This window comes from Dinoponera quadriceps, unplaced genomic scaffold (assembly GCF_001313825.1).
Source record: "Dinoponera quadriceps isolate SergipeBrazil2010 unplaced genomic scaffold, ASM131382v1 scaffold1280, whole genome shotgun sequence".
Classification (NCBI taxonomy): Eukaryota; Metazoa; Arthropoda; class Insecta; order Hymenoptera; family Formicidae; genus Dinoponera; species Dinoponera quadriceps.
Window position 1 is genome coordinate 1,011,504 of NW_014555813.1, and position 16,813 is coordinate 1,028,316.

The 16,813-nt window shown below is 44.4% G+C and overlaps 1 protein-coding gene across 1 annotated transcript in view; it reads left to right on the forward strand.

Moving 5' to 3' along the window:
• The window catches only part of LOC106745461 (serine/threonine-protein phosphatase 4 regulatory subunit 1-like), a 148,194-nt gene that overhangs the window by 22,071 nt on the left and 109,310 nt on the right, over positions 1 to 16,813 (forward strand). The window contains exon 2 of the mRNA XM_014621078.1: positions 7,431 to 7,605. Within this exon, the coding sequence (XP_014476564.1) occupies positions 7,433 to 7,605 (173 nt within the window). The 5' untranslated portion in view covers positions 7,431 to 7,432. The remainder of the gene's footprint in view (positions 1 to 7,430; positions 7,606 to 16,813) is intronic.

Here is a 16,813-nt window from a genome sequence, read left to right on the forward strand (position 1 = left end):
GGGGGGGGGGGAGAAGCGCTTCTTTCGACGATCGAAATTGAGTTTTTAACCCCTCTCGAATCGGCGAATATGTTATCGTAATATCGAGATATTTTCTGATTAATCGAAATCGCTCGAGTTAATTGTTACCGTTTATTTGCATATATATTGAAATTAGTAATATATTGTTCGGAAATTGCTGAAATCAAATCAGATTAAAACCACACGATATTCTACGCGTTAATGGGTGTGTACATTTCTGAAAAGTAAACGAAGTTTCTGGTGTGAATTCTCGCAAGATTTCCGACACATTATGTAATTTCTTTAGTTCGATATATGCACAGACTGATTCGTAATTATGCGTCGATTCTTGAGAGAGTGAGTGAGCTGAGAGCACGAGAAAATAAACGAAAAATATATCATTAAGCGTTATGGTCCGCGTTATGCGTCAAAATTGCGCAGCATATGATTGAAAAAAATATCCTGCCTCCTGATATAATTTCTCTTTCCATGTCTTATGAGTGATTTTCACACTCGTTAGAGAGTTTCAAGCGTTGTTTCACTAATTTTTATTCCGTACGTGCACTGTTCTGTATATATGCACTAGCGCATTACGAACATTTTATTTAATTTGCTACAGCTCAGAAAATTCAGCCCGAACGACTTATGTTCGCCTAACAATGCTTTCCTCGTTTTAACTTCTAGATTCACCCGTTCGTTTGAAATCTTGACCGAATAACATAATTATGATGCCTCTGCATCGAATAATATAATAATAATATCGAATAATACATATTATTTTTATTCGGAGATATTTACTCTTCTATAACTTTTAATATTTCGCTAAAATATAAGTTACTTTTATGAAATATTGAATTTATGGCTAATGATCTCTCTCTCTCTCTCCTCCCCTCTCTCTTTCCCACTTTCCGAAATTCGCCTCTTTTCACAACCGGCAAATATTTATCACTCCTATGGAGTCGCTTTCTCGCGTTTCGTTTCACGAAATGTAACGCGCGTTATTCCGGATCGACCCGTTCCTTCCGGGGTACAATACGTTTTCCGAATAGAAAATCGAGCGCGTCTCTCGGAACGATATTAATACCGCAGACGTTACCATGAAATTCGATCAACCGGTGCGGCGATGTTTGACGTCACGGCTCTACCGTCGGAATTCCATTAATATTGCATGTACGAGACCACCCCACGAACTTGTATCAATTAGCACAATTTTCGTCGTACGGAGGATCGAGCGCTATAGCCTGTGCCTGCGTAATCGCGCGCGAGAAAAGAACCGCGACAGGGGAAGAGCAGATTCTCCCGGACGACGTCGTCGCTCCGATGTAACGATGCGCGACGTGTCACCTTTACGCGCCTCGTAAAACGTACGGTACGTACATTCGCCTCTTATACATAGTTAACGCGAGGATATTAAGCGGTATAACCAACGAGCGCCGCGAAGAAGCGGGTGAATAAGTAATGCAGCGCCGGCGCGCGATCTGGAAACCTTCTTTTCCAAATTGGCGCGCGAGCCGGCCGCGAGCTCGTTGTCGACGGGCTTACAGTCGCCGATACGTCCGCGGGCGGAAGCGGTCTTATCATTTGCCGATACAGACTGACGGACTGAGTACATCGTCTGAATAATAAATGCCCGCCAGTCATGCATCGATATCTCCGTACCGAGAGCTCTTATCCCTTATTTCAGCGAAACCGGCCGGGGGTGAGACGTACCTCTGCGCGCGCGAGAAGAGCGTCCCTCGCTCGCCAACTGTCCGTTCTTCTTCTTTTTCTTTCTTTTTTTTTCTGTCATAACCCATGATTATCCCGAACTCGCGCTATCCACGGTATCATTTGCGGACACACTGTTGCTGCGCCGAAACCCATTGAGAGTTTTCTGTGCGTTGCACAGCTGCGGAAGGGAAATATTTGCCGCGCACTTCCTGATTATACGCTTCCGTGGGTAATCACGAATCATGCGAGGAAGAAATGCAGACATTCCGCGCGATATTGAGTTACCTCGGCCTTTGGCTTTCCGAACCATTTCTCCGTGAACGCACTCGAATATAGGCGATCGGATCACAAATGCTCGTGATAACGTCGCCACATTCGCGGCTGAGCCCAAATTTTGAATAATGACACTTTGCGCCCCGATGGTGCTCTTCAGGCTTGAGACCGGTCTTGAAACTAGCAGTATGCACGTCTCTATATCCAGGTTAAATTTTGACTCAAGGTCCGAAAGGCGGCGTTTCTCGAATTTTGCAGAAAATCTTAAGCAGCGTCGCTCAGAGCGCGAAGGGTTTACTCGGAGCCGAACTGCTTTTGCTACTTTCCTTCGGATACGGATGTGATTTCCAGTTCTGCCGAAGCAGGAACCCGGTCGGGGCTGACATCATTTCGATGATATGTCGATGCTAAAATTAACGGCAAAGAGATGAAAATGTAAATTTCCGTATTTATTGATGATAATGAAAACACGATAAGGTGGGGTTTTTTTATTTATGGAATAAAAGTCAAATACACCGAAATTATACGATCCGATCGTACGTCTGATTAACGATATACCGGAAATTTACAGTGCACTAGAGAGAGATTGGATTTTTTTCGCGGTAGAGAATTCTCGATCGTTGTTCGTGTCGCGTAATATGACGAGATCATAATTAAAGCTGTAATCACCGGCTCGATAAAATGCCATCTCCACGACAAAGCGGCCCGAGTCCGGCCGAGAAAATATCAACCCACATCCTCGAACGTTTCTCTATGCTTTATAAAAATAATGGTAGTGCTCGGTAGATAACTTCCTTTCGGACGCCATTTCGTTGTAATAACTACGGAATAAGAGGGCATGTAATTACTTTTCGTGAGACTGTCGCGTTCGCCGGGCTCGCTCGCCGTGTATCCTGTGCTTTGGTTATTATTAACAAGTAACGGCGAGACTGCGTTAACTCCCTTACGGCGATTCACGATACGCGATCAAAATGAAACTCGTAGAAAATGATACCCGACGATGGGTGCATTCATTGTTATAATAATAATCACAGTATTCACGACGCATGTATACGTACATGGATAATCAAACCGAATTTACCGAAGAACGCGATCGTCTTTTCCATACGAATTCAATTAAATCGAAGAGAGACCTTTCCATCAGTAAGTTTCGATCAGCGTTACTCCGTCGCACACACACTCTCGAAATTTCTTCGAGTGAAATTCCACCCGGGAAGTAGAGCGACAGCCGAGCTACCCGAATTGAGGAGGTATTTTCGTTTAAAATTGAAGAATGAATCCGACCGTGCGTACTCCACCGTCATAGGAACAAATTCGCTCTAATCCGTTGAAACATTTATTCGTATGAATTAAGAATCCGCTCCAAGTTGAACACTCCTCGGATTCCGCGTGAATATTCTTCATTTCACTTTTCTCATCTCTTCGAGTGAATTCTCCCTCGTTTTGAGGGAGATTCTATTCGGAGAATTTGATAGAGTGATACAGACGCGATCGACTTTGTACGAACGATTCCTCGGCGATGACGAATTGAGATCTTTCTTCATATTTTCGCAAGAACCGTCGCTGTGCGCGATAATACGAGATAATTCCACGCCTTTGCTCGAATATATTTGCCGTTACGCGCGAAATAACGAAGGTGTCTTCGATCTCCCTTGGTCGTGGAACTGGTCGCTGGCTGTCTGGATATATCGAGGCGCGAGAGAAGGGTCTTCCCCGGGTTCTTCGGCTTCGATCCAGACGGGGACGACCTCTCCCTCGCCGGAGGAAGGAAGGAAGGACGGAAAGAATCGTGATAGAGACGAGAGGGGTGCACGCATGACCCTGAACCCAACCGCCGTGGCACCCCCCGGTACAACAGGGGTGCGAAGCCTCGGGAGAGAGACGCGCGCGGGAGAGGGAGAGAAAGAGAGAGAGAAAGAGGGGGGGAGGGGAAGAGAACTCGAGATAGAACGACGAAGCAAGGGCGGAAGAGAGGAGACTACGGCGGGCCAGGGGAGATGGTATATACGAAGAAGAGAGGAGCGGGCGAGAGAGGTGGAGAGAAAGAGAAAGATAGAGGACTCCGCCGTGGAGAGAGAGTACAGTTCCCGAGATCAATACTCCCGCGTCTTGCGATCATTCATCTTGCCACGCCCCTCTGCTCTCTCCACACATTTCCCGTCTTTCTCGTTCCCTTTCGTTCACCCCTGTCCCCCCTCCCCCTCTCTCTCTCCCCCCTTCTTCCCCTCTCTTTCTCTCTGTTACTTTCTCTTACTCTGTCTGTCTCCTCTCCTACCTTTCTTCACTTTTCGCGTGCCGCGATCTTCATCCCTCTGGTAGTAGCAACCCTCATAGTCGTAGTCGCTGTCATTTGGCGCCCAATCGTGGCACTTAATACGAATGGAGCAAAGGGAAGAGAACTTTCCGAAGGCCGCGAGAGAGAGGGAAATCGAGAGAGGAGAAGGAGAGAGAGAGAGAGAGAAAGAGAGAGAGAGAGAGAGAGAGAGAGAGAGAGTGGACGTGTGTGCGTAATAGCGCATAAGGTTGTCGGTCCGGATTTCTACGCGCTGACTATGCCTGGTTTCAAAGGACGATGACGATCTCTTAGATACATGCATTGAATATTAGAAATTGTATTAATTAAGGGGATTGATTAGATCGAGGGTGTAGTTACTCGTCTGAGATAGAAAACATTGCGGACGTTACGAGGGAGACGTTTCCGACGAGAAATAGCCTAGAAGCAGACGGAAAATTTGAGTCGAGCGATCGATCTACTCGCGAGTTCACCCCCTTCTTCTCTCTTTGTTTGTATTCGCCCGTTTATACGTGGAAAAAATAGTCTTAATCAATGATATTTTCATGTACAAGCAAGAATATTATGAATCTTCTTAGAAGACTTTTAGTAATTTGTATTGATGCAAGTATTACTTGCACTCAATTCATAATTAAAAATCTTCCGAGAATATTATAGTATTTTAGTAATAGTTTACCAAAGTGATTCGTATTGCGTCTGTTCCGCTTTTTACGTTTGAGCTTGTCGAAGAAAATACCGTTTTAATCGGTCCAAATATCGGTAAAATAAATGAAGAGTTAGTTTATAAGGTAAGTCATGCGATTATTAGACTTTTGAGAAATATTTCGTTCGCGTTGTTTACTATTAGAGGTTGAAATCCCTTATAATTTTATTAAATGTTTGTACTAAGTGTTCCTATGGTTGCGAATGAGTCCAAGTTTTATACCGTGTCCCAGCAATTTTACTCGCTGAAATTACCTGTAGTCGTATCGGTATTTCATTGAGCTTATAGTTTATTTCCCTCATTCTCTCATTATGTTTTTATATTTAATTTTACGTAGGATGTATGAAATATAAGTAGAAATGAATGATATTATTTCAAACGATTTGCCGGGTTATTCGCTTATAACTAGCCGTGAAGATCCATCGGCCGAGTAACTGCTGTTTCCTCCGAAATACGGAGAAAAATACCGTCGCTTGGCGAACGGAAATATGACCCAAGTGTAAAAATTAATTCCGCGCGAATAGAGAATCAAGATTCGCTCGCGGCTCGAAGATCTGCGACTGATGACTGTGTATTAGTCGATAACTGTTTATCCCGCGTGAATGGTCGCCGTGCCTCGCTAGATATTTTATAATAGAAAGTAATGGAAAGAGAAAATCGCGAGGGGGATCGATATCGGGCCGGGAATATAGAGGGTGGCGAGGAAAATCAGACGAGCTCGCGGCTGGGGCGGAGGTAGAGGGCAGCAAGAGGAAAAGCAAAGATGCCGACGATAGGGATGAGCTCGTTCAAAGTCTCGGAATCATCCTGATATTTTCTCCTTTGAATCGTTCCCTCGTCGCTGTCGCACCACCTGTCGCTACAGTCATAGCTCGTTACAGTCGCCGATTCTTCCCCAGCGTCGTTCACAGCGGACGAAAAGAAATCGAATTACGGGCGGGAAGCGCGCGAGATCTGCCCCGGACAGATCGGCACGATCGTTCTTCCGCGGTTAACGCGTCGAATCTGCAGGATTGGAAATGGTTGTTTTTTCCAAGTAACTCGTTATTCGTTATCCACATCGAAGAAAGTGGTTCGTTGCACCGAGACAAAAAAATATTTGCCGTTTGTGACTACAATATGTGAATGGTGGAAGAATTATAATTGGGTGAAAATTATTGTTGCAGTTTGCGCTATATTGATAATAATACGCCAATAACTTTTGCGCACATCGTTACTATTTCTTTTTGCTGGAACAACTACAGATTTAGTTGACGCCGAAGGTGACTGTAATCTTAATGAGATCAACCATTTCCTTCTCTCGGTGTATCGTTGAGAAAATGGCCAGTTAGCGTTATCAGTACTTAAGAAGTAACGAGTGGTTACAATTTCCGTTCTTTTTTTACTATTTCTCCAATCTTTCTTTTTTTAATAACACACTGCCACTCTCCTATCCTGTGTGTACATGTATTCTGCGTGTAAAATAACTTAAAGTAACGATTATTTTCGTTACCATCGCCCAAAAAATGCAATTACCCTACCGTTACCGTCGGATATAAAAGAAAGGGCTAATAAGAACCGATTCTTATACTGTTATTTTAAACCTGTTGACCTTATTATCGTTTGTATTATTTGCCACAGAGGGTCCACGGTAGGCTCGAAACGCTGAACAAAACATATTTTGCTTGTACTGTGTTTCGTTGTGTTCGTAACGCTTACTCTTTTTCTGTTTTCTATCAAAAGATATCATCACACGAAGACCGACGCTTTATAATTAGCCCTTTCTTTTATATTAACGTTTGATCCCAGAGTTTTACGTTCATTCTCCTCTTGTTACTAACGAAAAGAAATGAGAAAGCGCCGTTGCACCAAGTTCCTACTGAGAAGAGGTGACTCGTAACAGTAATAACGGTGTTACAGGTGACACGTTGCTTCTCTCAGTCTTGCGAATTTACAAACAGATCCCGTCGAACGATCCCGAGATCGGTACGCTCACTTCGGCACAACGAGACGAGAGAAACTCGATCTCGTCAACTTCGGCCGTTAGGCGCGAGTGGAGGAACGTGTCGCACGCCGATGCTATCGCGCGTTCGCACCGTTACGATCGAACGTAGCTCTATGATCTTCGCGTATCCACAGGAATATCCGAGCTCACCGACAGGATTGCGATGCGTGCGTTTCCGAATCTATATTCAGCTGGCTAATCGACGGTTGATTTCTCCGCGAGAGATCGGTACACGATTTTTAACGGTCACGCTCCCGAGGGTTCGTTTTCGATCGTGGTCGACGGAGTGCGTCGATCCTGCGACGTTCCGAACTTAATTGAAACGATACTCGCGCCTCCTTCGCGCGTGTATCGTAGATCCGAACGTCGCAGCTTCGGTTCACCGAGCGACGATAATTCCGCGTGTATCTACGTCCGATAAGATATACCCGGTGCGCTCACTAATTTAGGATTTATCGAATGCGTAGCGATGGAAGCCGAGGACGACGAGGAGGTCAAAAGTAGTAATGTGCAATCCGACGGATCCGTGCCCGAGATGTGGGACGGTGCCGGGGGCGGCGGTGACGAAGCCGAGAGAGCCGAACAGCTCTTCCATATCAGCAGGCTGCAGCAACACGCCAACTCCGAAACGAGCTTCAATCGGTGAGTAGCAAACGGCGTATCTGCCTGTTTCTCCCGTCTCCCTACCGGGCCTTTCTGGAAAATTCGTTGCTTTTGTGTCCCACTGATGTCTCCCTCGCTTCAGCCAGCCGTCATCACACAAGCACATACGCATATACATACGGAAAAATGCAAGCGTTGGCCGTATAATTTTTCAGACAGAAACAGAGAGGCGGAGCTCCCTCTCTCTCTCTCTTTCTCTCTCAGCGATCGTGCAGCTCGCGCGGCAAGATCCGAGAGTACGCGCGACGTACGTCGCCTATGACGAGAGAGGGAGAGAGATAAAGAGAGAAGGAAGGAAAGAGTGATCGTTATTGATCGGTTCACGCATAGCGCAAATAGCGCGTCCGAGTGTTGTCGCTATGCGGTAATTTGTTTCAGCAACTTTCGCTTTGCCCGTCATTATTATTTTGCGCTTAAACCGTCAATTTGCTCAGTCTCTCACGATTAGGGATTCAGCGATTTACCCGATCTTTACACTCTCCCGCCCCGTAGCCCTCCCTACCACGTACGTGACGTCAGAGAAGGGCGAGAAATACGTACGATCGAGCGAGTGCGTAAGCGATTACGCGTATCGAGCGAGCCGCTGATAGAATGTGTATGCCTGATGTATCTCCGTTAACGTGATATCTCTATCACCAAACATTGCATTCGGAGATCTGAGAGCGTTAATTAAATACTAATTATATCGATGTAATTAGTTGTTGTAGTCCCGAATTTATTCGTCCCCCACCTATTCGCTGGAAATTAATTTTCAAGTTCAGGGTTAACGGAGGTGCTTGATAATTCTATTGATACTATATTTGCTAGACACACTTGACCGTCAATCATCATTTATTGAACGGTTTCAATTAGTAATGCGGCATGCAGAGAAAAAATGTTTTGTTAATCGTAGAATTTTCAGTGTCGCGCGACTGCGATATATATTCATAACCAAAACCAGAGTTTGTGTACATATATAACGGCAATTAATTAACAGTTTATTCAAATATTTTTATCGTTACAAAGTAAAAGAGAGAGGAAGGAGAGATTTTAATTAAAAACTTGAAGGATTAATGGAGAATCTCGAGGTATAACAATACACAGGCTGTCTTTTGATGCTACGAGTGGACACTTACCGTTGTTTCGTTGAGACTTAAACGACTCATCTAAGAATTATTTAATATTCAGTCATCTTAGCGGTCTACCTGCTATTTGATCTTTATTCCTTAATTTCCACAGAAAATGATGTATTAATTACAACTTAACTATAAAGAATATGTACGATGAGCAAAGATGTTCAGTAATCTAATGAACATTAATGAATAAACGAGAAAATAAAACAACAAACGTACTTCTCGCATAATCTCTTTATCATTATTTTTTATCGACGTTGAAAACTTCGATAGGATTTAAAGATGCGGGAGAAACGAAAATGGTATATGCCTCGTGACTGACTGTTACCGTCCTGCGTCCTGTATTTTTCTTGGAATCAGCTACTATTAAAAAAAAAATGCAATTCAATCGGGAACGTAAAAAATTGACTGGCGATCGCGCATTAATCGATAACAAACGCCGGATGCTACTAGCGATACTTTCGCGTACGTAACCGCGCTTGTAACCGCCTTGATGATTTAATAGTTGGAAAATCTGATTACCTCGCAGAGCTGGAATGTTTCGAGAGCGGGCTGGTTGTCATGATTTCTCGGCCGCCGAATATGCGCATTATTGATTGGTGGACGACGATTGGCAGGGGGTACAATATACTTCGTCCTGCTGATTGTTTTGGTACTCGCGCGCGCGTCGCTTACTTTTCCATGACCGAGTCACTGCGTCTCGAACCGACGAGCGAGGCACATAGCACGAGGCGAGAATGTGCGATTACATTTTCCGCGTTGAACGGTTCGAGTATTTCGCTCTCGTCTCAGCATCGCGTTAGTAATACGTTTTCCCCGATCGCGAATCCCACCTACACGAGTCTATCAGAGCCAGCGAACGAAGCAGCCAGGAGTCAAGATGCTGTGTCGGAAAGCTGGGATATGCAGGACGCGAGCAGCGGTATATTTCCAGGTGTGTCAAATTATTTGTCATAATGTTTCCGATTTCAACGGACGTTTGATGAAGTTGCCGAGAACGAGAAGACACATCCGTGTTGAAATTTAGAATCCATTCTAAGGTTGATGTGTATAATGAATCGCCGTTGTTTAATGAATAATCATAAACTTATGGATCATTGATCTTTATATCCGTTAATTTATGATACTTATTTCATACAACGATCGATCCAACCAGCCGATTAACGTCCGTAGTCAAGAATCCGTAATTAATTATGCTCTTAATCACAGATCGAAGATAACACAATTACGAATAACGACCTAAGTCTCGCAACTGAGATTCGTTCGTCTAATAATGTTCCTTGAAACGCGAATTTCGCTTTGAATCTGTTGATGATTTATTTTCTCTGCCGTTTAACTTTGTTATTGCATCGAATACAAATGTAAATCCTTCTTTGTGTTTGCGTAACGGCTATCTTCGGCCTGATAATTCCTTTTTTCTTACTCCATTTCTGTGTCCAAGTCATGTTAATATTGACAATGCTAACGAAAGAAATAACAAAGAGATAGAAAGAAATTGACAAGATTTCGAGTTTGTCGAACCTTCGTGCTCACGCGCGCAACTCGGAAACCGTACTTGTATCCCCCTCCCCTCCCCCCGATTTCTCGAAATATTTATTTTTAGTCCGGTTTATTCGTTCGTACTTCTTCCGTGCTGTCTCTCTCTCTCTCTCTCGGCTTCGCGCGCGCGCGACTCATATCGCCCATATTACCAACTACGAGAAGAAGCCGCGCCGGTGCGATTCTCCTCGGACATCGCGAACCGGGGCTTAGCCAAATATACACGGTGCGTCAGCGTCGCGGCGCGCGGCGTCGCGTCCTCCCTTCCTGCCGGCCGTTTCAACTGCCGACCGGGCGCCTCGTTTGAGGTCAACGTCATCCGCCTCTTTCGTTCTCTTTCTCGCGCGTGTGACTGGGGCCTCCCCCCTTCCTTTTCTTCGCGGTATCCTTTACCGTCCCTTCCCCTATCTATCCCCCCCCCCCAAACCCTCCCCTTGCCCGCCGCCGTGCTCCCTCTGTCGCTCTTTTTCTTTCTCCCTCGTTCTCTTCATTTGTCTTCATTCTCTCGTTCGGGGGCACTCGTGTGCGTCTCGGACGAGCGAACTCGGAGGCGAGTGTACTCGCAGAGTCCAAAACTCGCAAACACGAGACCGCCGAGGACGTTATCCTCGTGAAATTTAGACGTTGACGTAAGAAAGGTCGAGGATCCGGCGGACGAAAAGCTGTGCCTTTTCATACAATTTTCATTTGCATCGCGAAGCCACGAAAATTATGTACGATATTGTTACACGGAGTCGCTTCTTCTGGACAACAAATGAGTGACTATTGCGCTTAACAGCACAAAAAATATGTATATATGTGTAACGGGTGAACATCTTTGCACTCGTGAAAACAACTTTCAATTTCAACAGCCCGTGAAAATAATTTTTGGGACAAATTAGTCTTAGTCGCGTTTCAATTCGAAAACGGTCGCCCGTCTCTCACAGAATCGAATGTACCGGATTATCGCTCGCATAATTGTGATAAAAATCTCGGAGTCTTTACCATTTAAAATAAGGAAGGAAAAGAGGAAAGGAAGTTTAGAAATTCTTGCTGAAATTCCAAGGATTGCAAGGATTGTTGCGCCAACTATACGAAAAATGTTAAATCTCTCGTTGAGAATTGCTTGATTTCCCTCGCAGTTAAATAGACCCGGGCGAGAAAAAACGGAAGTAGCGTGTTTGCAATTGTAGTGAAATCATTGTCATCCTTTTTTTTTTCTCTTCCGAATGCCGACACGAAATTATATTCGAAATATTGGATACCCGACGAAATATCTCGATTATAGTTTATGTCCAACATTTAATTCTCCAACCTTTCAACATTTGTAGCATGTAACATACGAATAATATTTTCAATTATCTATCCGATATAATATTGAACATTAAATTACTTCTTATTAAATATTTTTATTTCTACGATTACTAAATATTTTTATATGATAAATAATCGTTTTAATAAACATAAAAACAGGTAATCATCGATACATTCATGTTGTACTGTTTATTGCGTTATACCAAATTACATTCAGATTTCTGAGTATTAATACTTGAAAGTGCGATTAAAGTATTTTGTAGACTCGCGGATACCCCCTAAACGACGAATCAGTCGGATTGAGCGTTTATCCTCCGCTCGACGGAAAGAAAATACTCGTGAATGTTCACGTGTCGCCGCGCCGATACTTCACGTCCGCATAATTAAAGGTGCGTTTCGTAACCACTTTTGGACGGTTTCCGATTACTCACTCCGATCGGGAACAACGCGCGTGAATAGTGCGCCACTCACCGGCTTTCCGTTCCCGTACCCACGTAGTTTCTCGCGGTGCGAACGAGCCGGTGAGCGAAGCCGGGAGACGTTGGGATCGAATCGTGAAAGACGGTTCTCTCAAACGAACGAGAGAAATATCGCGAGTATGCGAATAACCTGTGTACACCACCTGTGTACGTTCATTCGACACGTCATTAAACTTCCTGCGAGACTTTTATCCTCTTTTCCGCGCGTGATCGGTTAATGCGCGAGGCAACGAACTCCCCGAGACGATCAAAACCGACGTGTACGGAAAACTCTCCGACGTGTCTCTTCATCCCGGGTTAACGTTTCAACGAGCGGGGACATATTCTGCCGATACGCTCTTTGATCTTCGTTCGCGCCGTTTTAACGCGTTAAGCGCGCGCGAGACCGCTTGACATTAATCCCGTGTTTACCTCCGACATATACTTGAGATGATACGAATAAAGTCGGGAGAGGCGCATGCGCGACTAAATTTACCGCTAAATGCGTGAGACGGACTCTTTGTTCTTATTACGCCATTAACGCGCTGCCGGTTCGTTCGACCGGCCGACCGAACGATCCCCGATGTGTCGTTGGGACGACCAGACAACGATTCCGAGAAGGGAACGAGTAGAATTGACGGGCGGAATAGAATCATCGGCAAAAGCGAGAGAGAGAGAGAGAGAGAGCGAGCGAGCAGGTTCTAGGCGGCACTAGGTAGGCTGTGCGTTACATGTCCTCAGGACGTCGCGACGCAGTTCCGTGAAACGTACGCGCATCACGCGCATGGGAAATATCTCGGAATACCGAACGGGTTAGGGACGGGTCGACGGATTTGTCGTCGGGTGGTAGGTAGGTACGGGGCGGTGTACGACACACACACACACACACACACGACCGGCAGACGAAACAAAATACCGCTAAAATTAATCCGAGCCTTAGGTCACGTCTGCAAGGAGTCTAGACGACAGACGACGTTGACGACGACGATGACGACGATGCGAATCGCCGAAAGTGGACCGACCCGAAGCGTGTGGGCGCGCGATACTTTAACGAGTTCTGGTATTTCGACACATTTCCGACTTCCTGCTACGCCCCGCGCTACACCTCCGTCCTCCTCCGTCACCGTCACTGTCTCTCCTACTCTTCCGCTATATTTGTTACAGCGTCTCGCGCTCTTTCCCAAATATCTAAATCGTCGCCTGTCCGGATTAACCGGCTGTATCGAAAAACTGATATTATTCTGCGGGGTTTTTTCCCTTCCCTTTTTTCATCGGAAAAAATGGATGATTTTTCATGAGTTAGCGAGCAATTTTATAATATTATTATCGCTATTTATTATCGCTACAATTCCGTATCGTTTGTGGATTATCTTAATCTCAATTCTCCCTCCTCTTTTCTTTCGACGTTTTTTTTTTATTTTACGCAATTTTGTCTCAACGGCGGCGTTGAGAGTTGAAGCAGTAATTATTTTTATCCTCGTTTACGGTATATCGAAACTCGATATCTCGACGGAAAGAACTTCGAATTTATTCCGAACAACGAATCCGTATATCGCAAATGAAAGTTGAAAATGTACAAAACCGCCTATATTTAAACGGAATCGATGCTATGGCATTTTTTATTTGCTGAACTTTTCCATTCGCGTCCATTCAATGCACAATGACAACGAGAAAGGTGGGATGGACGAGGAAACGAAAGAGAGAAAGAGAATTTTATTTGTTTATAAAACTAACTCGTATTATTACATCAAGATAAATCGTTGAAATTTATTCGGTATTGCCGTTGTGAATTCTGGAGTCGACGTTTCCGCGGTCATTGACACATTTACCGCAAAAGTGCTTGAACGCAGATCGTAATCCCCTACGCGCGCCCACTACGAATCCGATTCGCACTGCTGGCGATGTGAGTTAGAAACGACGAAATTTGGCTCGACGATGAATGGTCGATCGTGGTCGTCGAATATTTGCTATGTACCTCTCTGTTACCACCGCAGAGAATAGATAATACGGACATTGTTCGGTGTGAACACAGCTTTCGGCCAGATGGTACGATTTCCCGATTGTCATGCCCGCTTTTTCTCTGCCCGTTGCTTGCTCGTCCCGCTCGCTTTTCATTCGCAAAGTCGTTACTCGTCAAAGCATTGTCGACGAAGTTATTCGTCGTCACAAAGCATCACTCATTTGTTTATATTTATCTTTTTATCATCAATATCATTTGGGAACGACGCATTACGTACTGATTCATTACGAAGATAATGGCTTTCAGTAAAAGAGATGAAAATGCGAATGAGGAAACAAAGAAATGACGGAGATATAAAACAAGAGTATTATTTACGACTATGAACAATTACAAATTTCGATTACATTTTTTCTTATTATCACTCAAAACGCGCGTCATTTACTATTTGACATCAGTGTTCGAGTTCGAAACGGCCATTTGTGACTATCGTTTTAATTGAATGCACGATAATCATAAAATCAATATGACCGATTAATATGTTAGTACAGTTTCTAAGCGTTATTTTGTTCGACGGCAATTTAATTCATAGGATCAGAAATGGAATGAATTGCGACTCAGTAACGTCACCTTTAACAGAGCTACGATTGCACGATATTGCGCGACGCAAAGCCGCGAAATGGAGCGCGAAGTCATGATGCGCGAATTTTCCAGCAGCAGCAAATAACGCATATTATATCAGTAGTATCGCGTGCGTAAGTAAGACGCATTTACCGAGAATCATAAAGCGTAAAAAAATTATGACTCGTGAATAATGCATGTTACGTCCACGATGAGAAGTGTCGCGACTGCAAAGAATTGATTTATCAAAAATTACGGTTTAAACGAGGGAGACGAATGTATTCCGTGTCGCGCAATCTCGGTAAAAAATGGTAACATTGAAAAAAAATATTATCATCACTTCATTATTTGTTTCATTAACCATTTATATAATTTTTGCAATCCTTTGTTGAGAAATTGTGTCATTTTTAACATTAAATCGGTTCGTTGGGGCTCGAATGAAATTTCTGAGAATTCGCATTTTACTTCGTCTCTTACCCGGGAAATACAAATCAGGGTTGCCACAGACCTGGAAAACCGGGAAAAGTCGTGGGAATTTAAATTGGTCAGGGAAAATGTGAAAAAGTCCGGGAAAGATATGAAAAGAACCTGGAATTTGGAACTTCGCTCACAATTCCCTCAAATGTCTTTTATTCTAAAGAGTATTCTTATAACTTTTTTCGTAAATATTATATCTAACATTTACAGTCAAATGCGTTGAAAACTCGCGCACTCAGCGTATAGTTTCTTACGTGTTAAGGCCGTGTCACGTAGAAAAACTTAAACAGCAAGAAAAACGGCCGATCACTGTCAATTATTCCTCAACCGTAAGGAGAATAATCGAATGCGATCGGTAAATTTTATTCGTCGTTTTTATTCGATCGTCCTTTCCCGTCATGACTGCGTTCTATTTTCCAATACTCATTAATTTTTTATCAGCCTGAACTTGCAATCAGGACTACACTACATTACTAAACTTCAAAGATCATGTTACGTGTGTAAAATTTAAGATTTCACATCAACCGCGGAATATTCTCCACCGTCGTATAGAAAGCATGAAAAAGTTGAGCAATTTCAAAATTCATTTCCCGCGGCAACCCTGCGAATTTATTATCCGGAAACTCTCCCCGTACCTATCGTACGTACCGACGAATGATAAACGACGTCTCGGATGGTCATTGTCCTTTTTGTTATTAATCGTCACGTTGCGATCTGTTCTCGTTGCATTACGTTCGTAACGAGCGGATGCACTCTAAAACATGAAATAAGTCGTCCCTGTACTCCGTGATATATTCGTAATCAAGGAAGTGTTATATTCGAAGCGTACTGGCGCACAAGTGAAGCGTATATTTCGAGACGAACCCTGAAAGAAAGAATTTGGTAACAATCATCAAACATTTAGTGAAATAGTTCCGACTAAACGACTCAGTCAACCAAATCGTTTAGTTGAAACTGTTTTACTAAATGTTTCGGTGATCGTTTCGCAAACTCTTCCTTTCAGCGAGCCGACGACACATTGCGAAGCGTCAGTCGTCCGGTTAATTATCCTCATCGAAATGGCGTCGCGGAGGAAATCGCGAGGCCGACCGGAGCACGCCTTTCGCGCCCTTCGGCCTATGATCATCTGCCGGTCTCGGGTTCTTCCTTGCCGTCGTTTCGTCTTACCTTCCAGCCCTTTTTCTCCTTCTTTCGCTGTCTTCGCCTCCGTTCGTAGGCGAGCGGCCACGTGTGCGCACGCGCACACACATACACACAGACACACACACACGTGTTAATAACATCTTAAAACCCATCGCGAGACGCACGACGTCGCGTTCAATCGACGTCACACGATATTATCCTTACATCTGCCACGGAAAATGGTCATTAAGGCCCCCTTGCCTCATTAGCGGCGTCGCGATAACGCGGGGAATGCAAGCTGCTGAACTTTTAATAACGCGCTCGTGGCCCGTCGATTATTGCTCGGCTCTCTGCCGTGTGTGTCCTTCCGTGGAAATTTTACGCGTAGATGGCGCAAACGCGCACGTGGTCCTTGTCTGTTGGGTTACGCGTTGCCGAGCAAAAATTCTTCACCTCAATGCCGAATTATCAGGCATTGGGAAAAATTCGCGCGGATTCTTAGGTGAACATTGAAACATTCGGGATTTTTTTGAAAGGTAATTTTGTTCGACGAAGCAGCCGCCGTTGACTTCGATGAGGGAAAGAGGAGGTTCGGGGGGGGGGGGGGG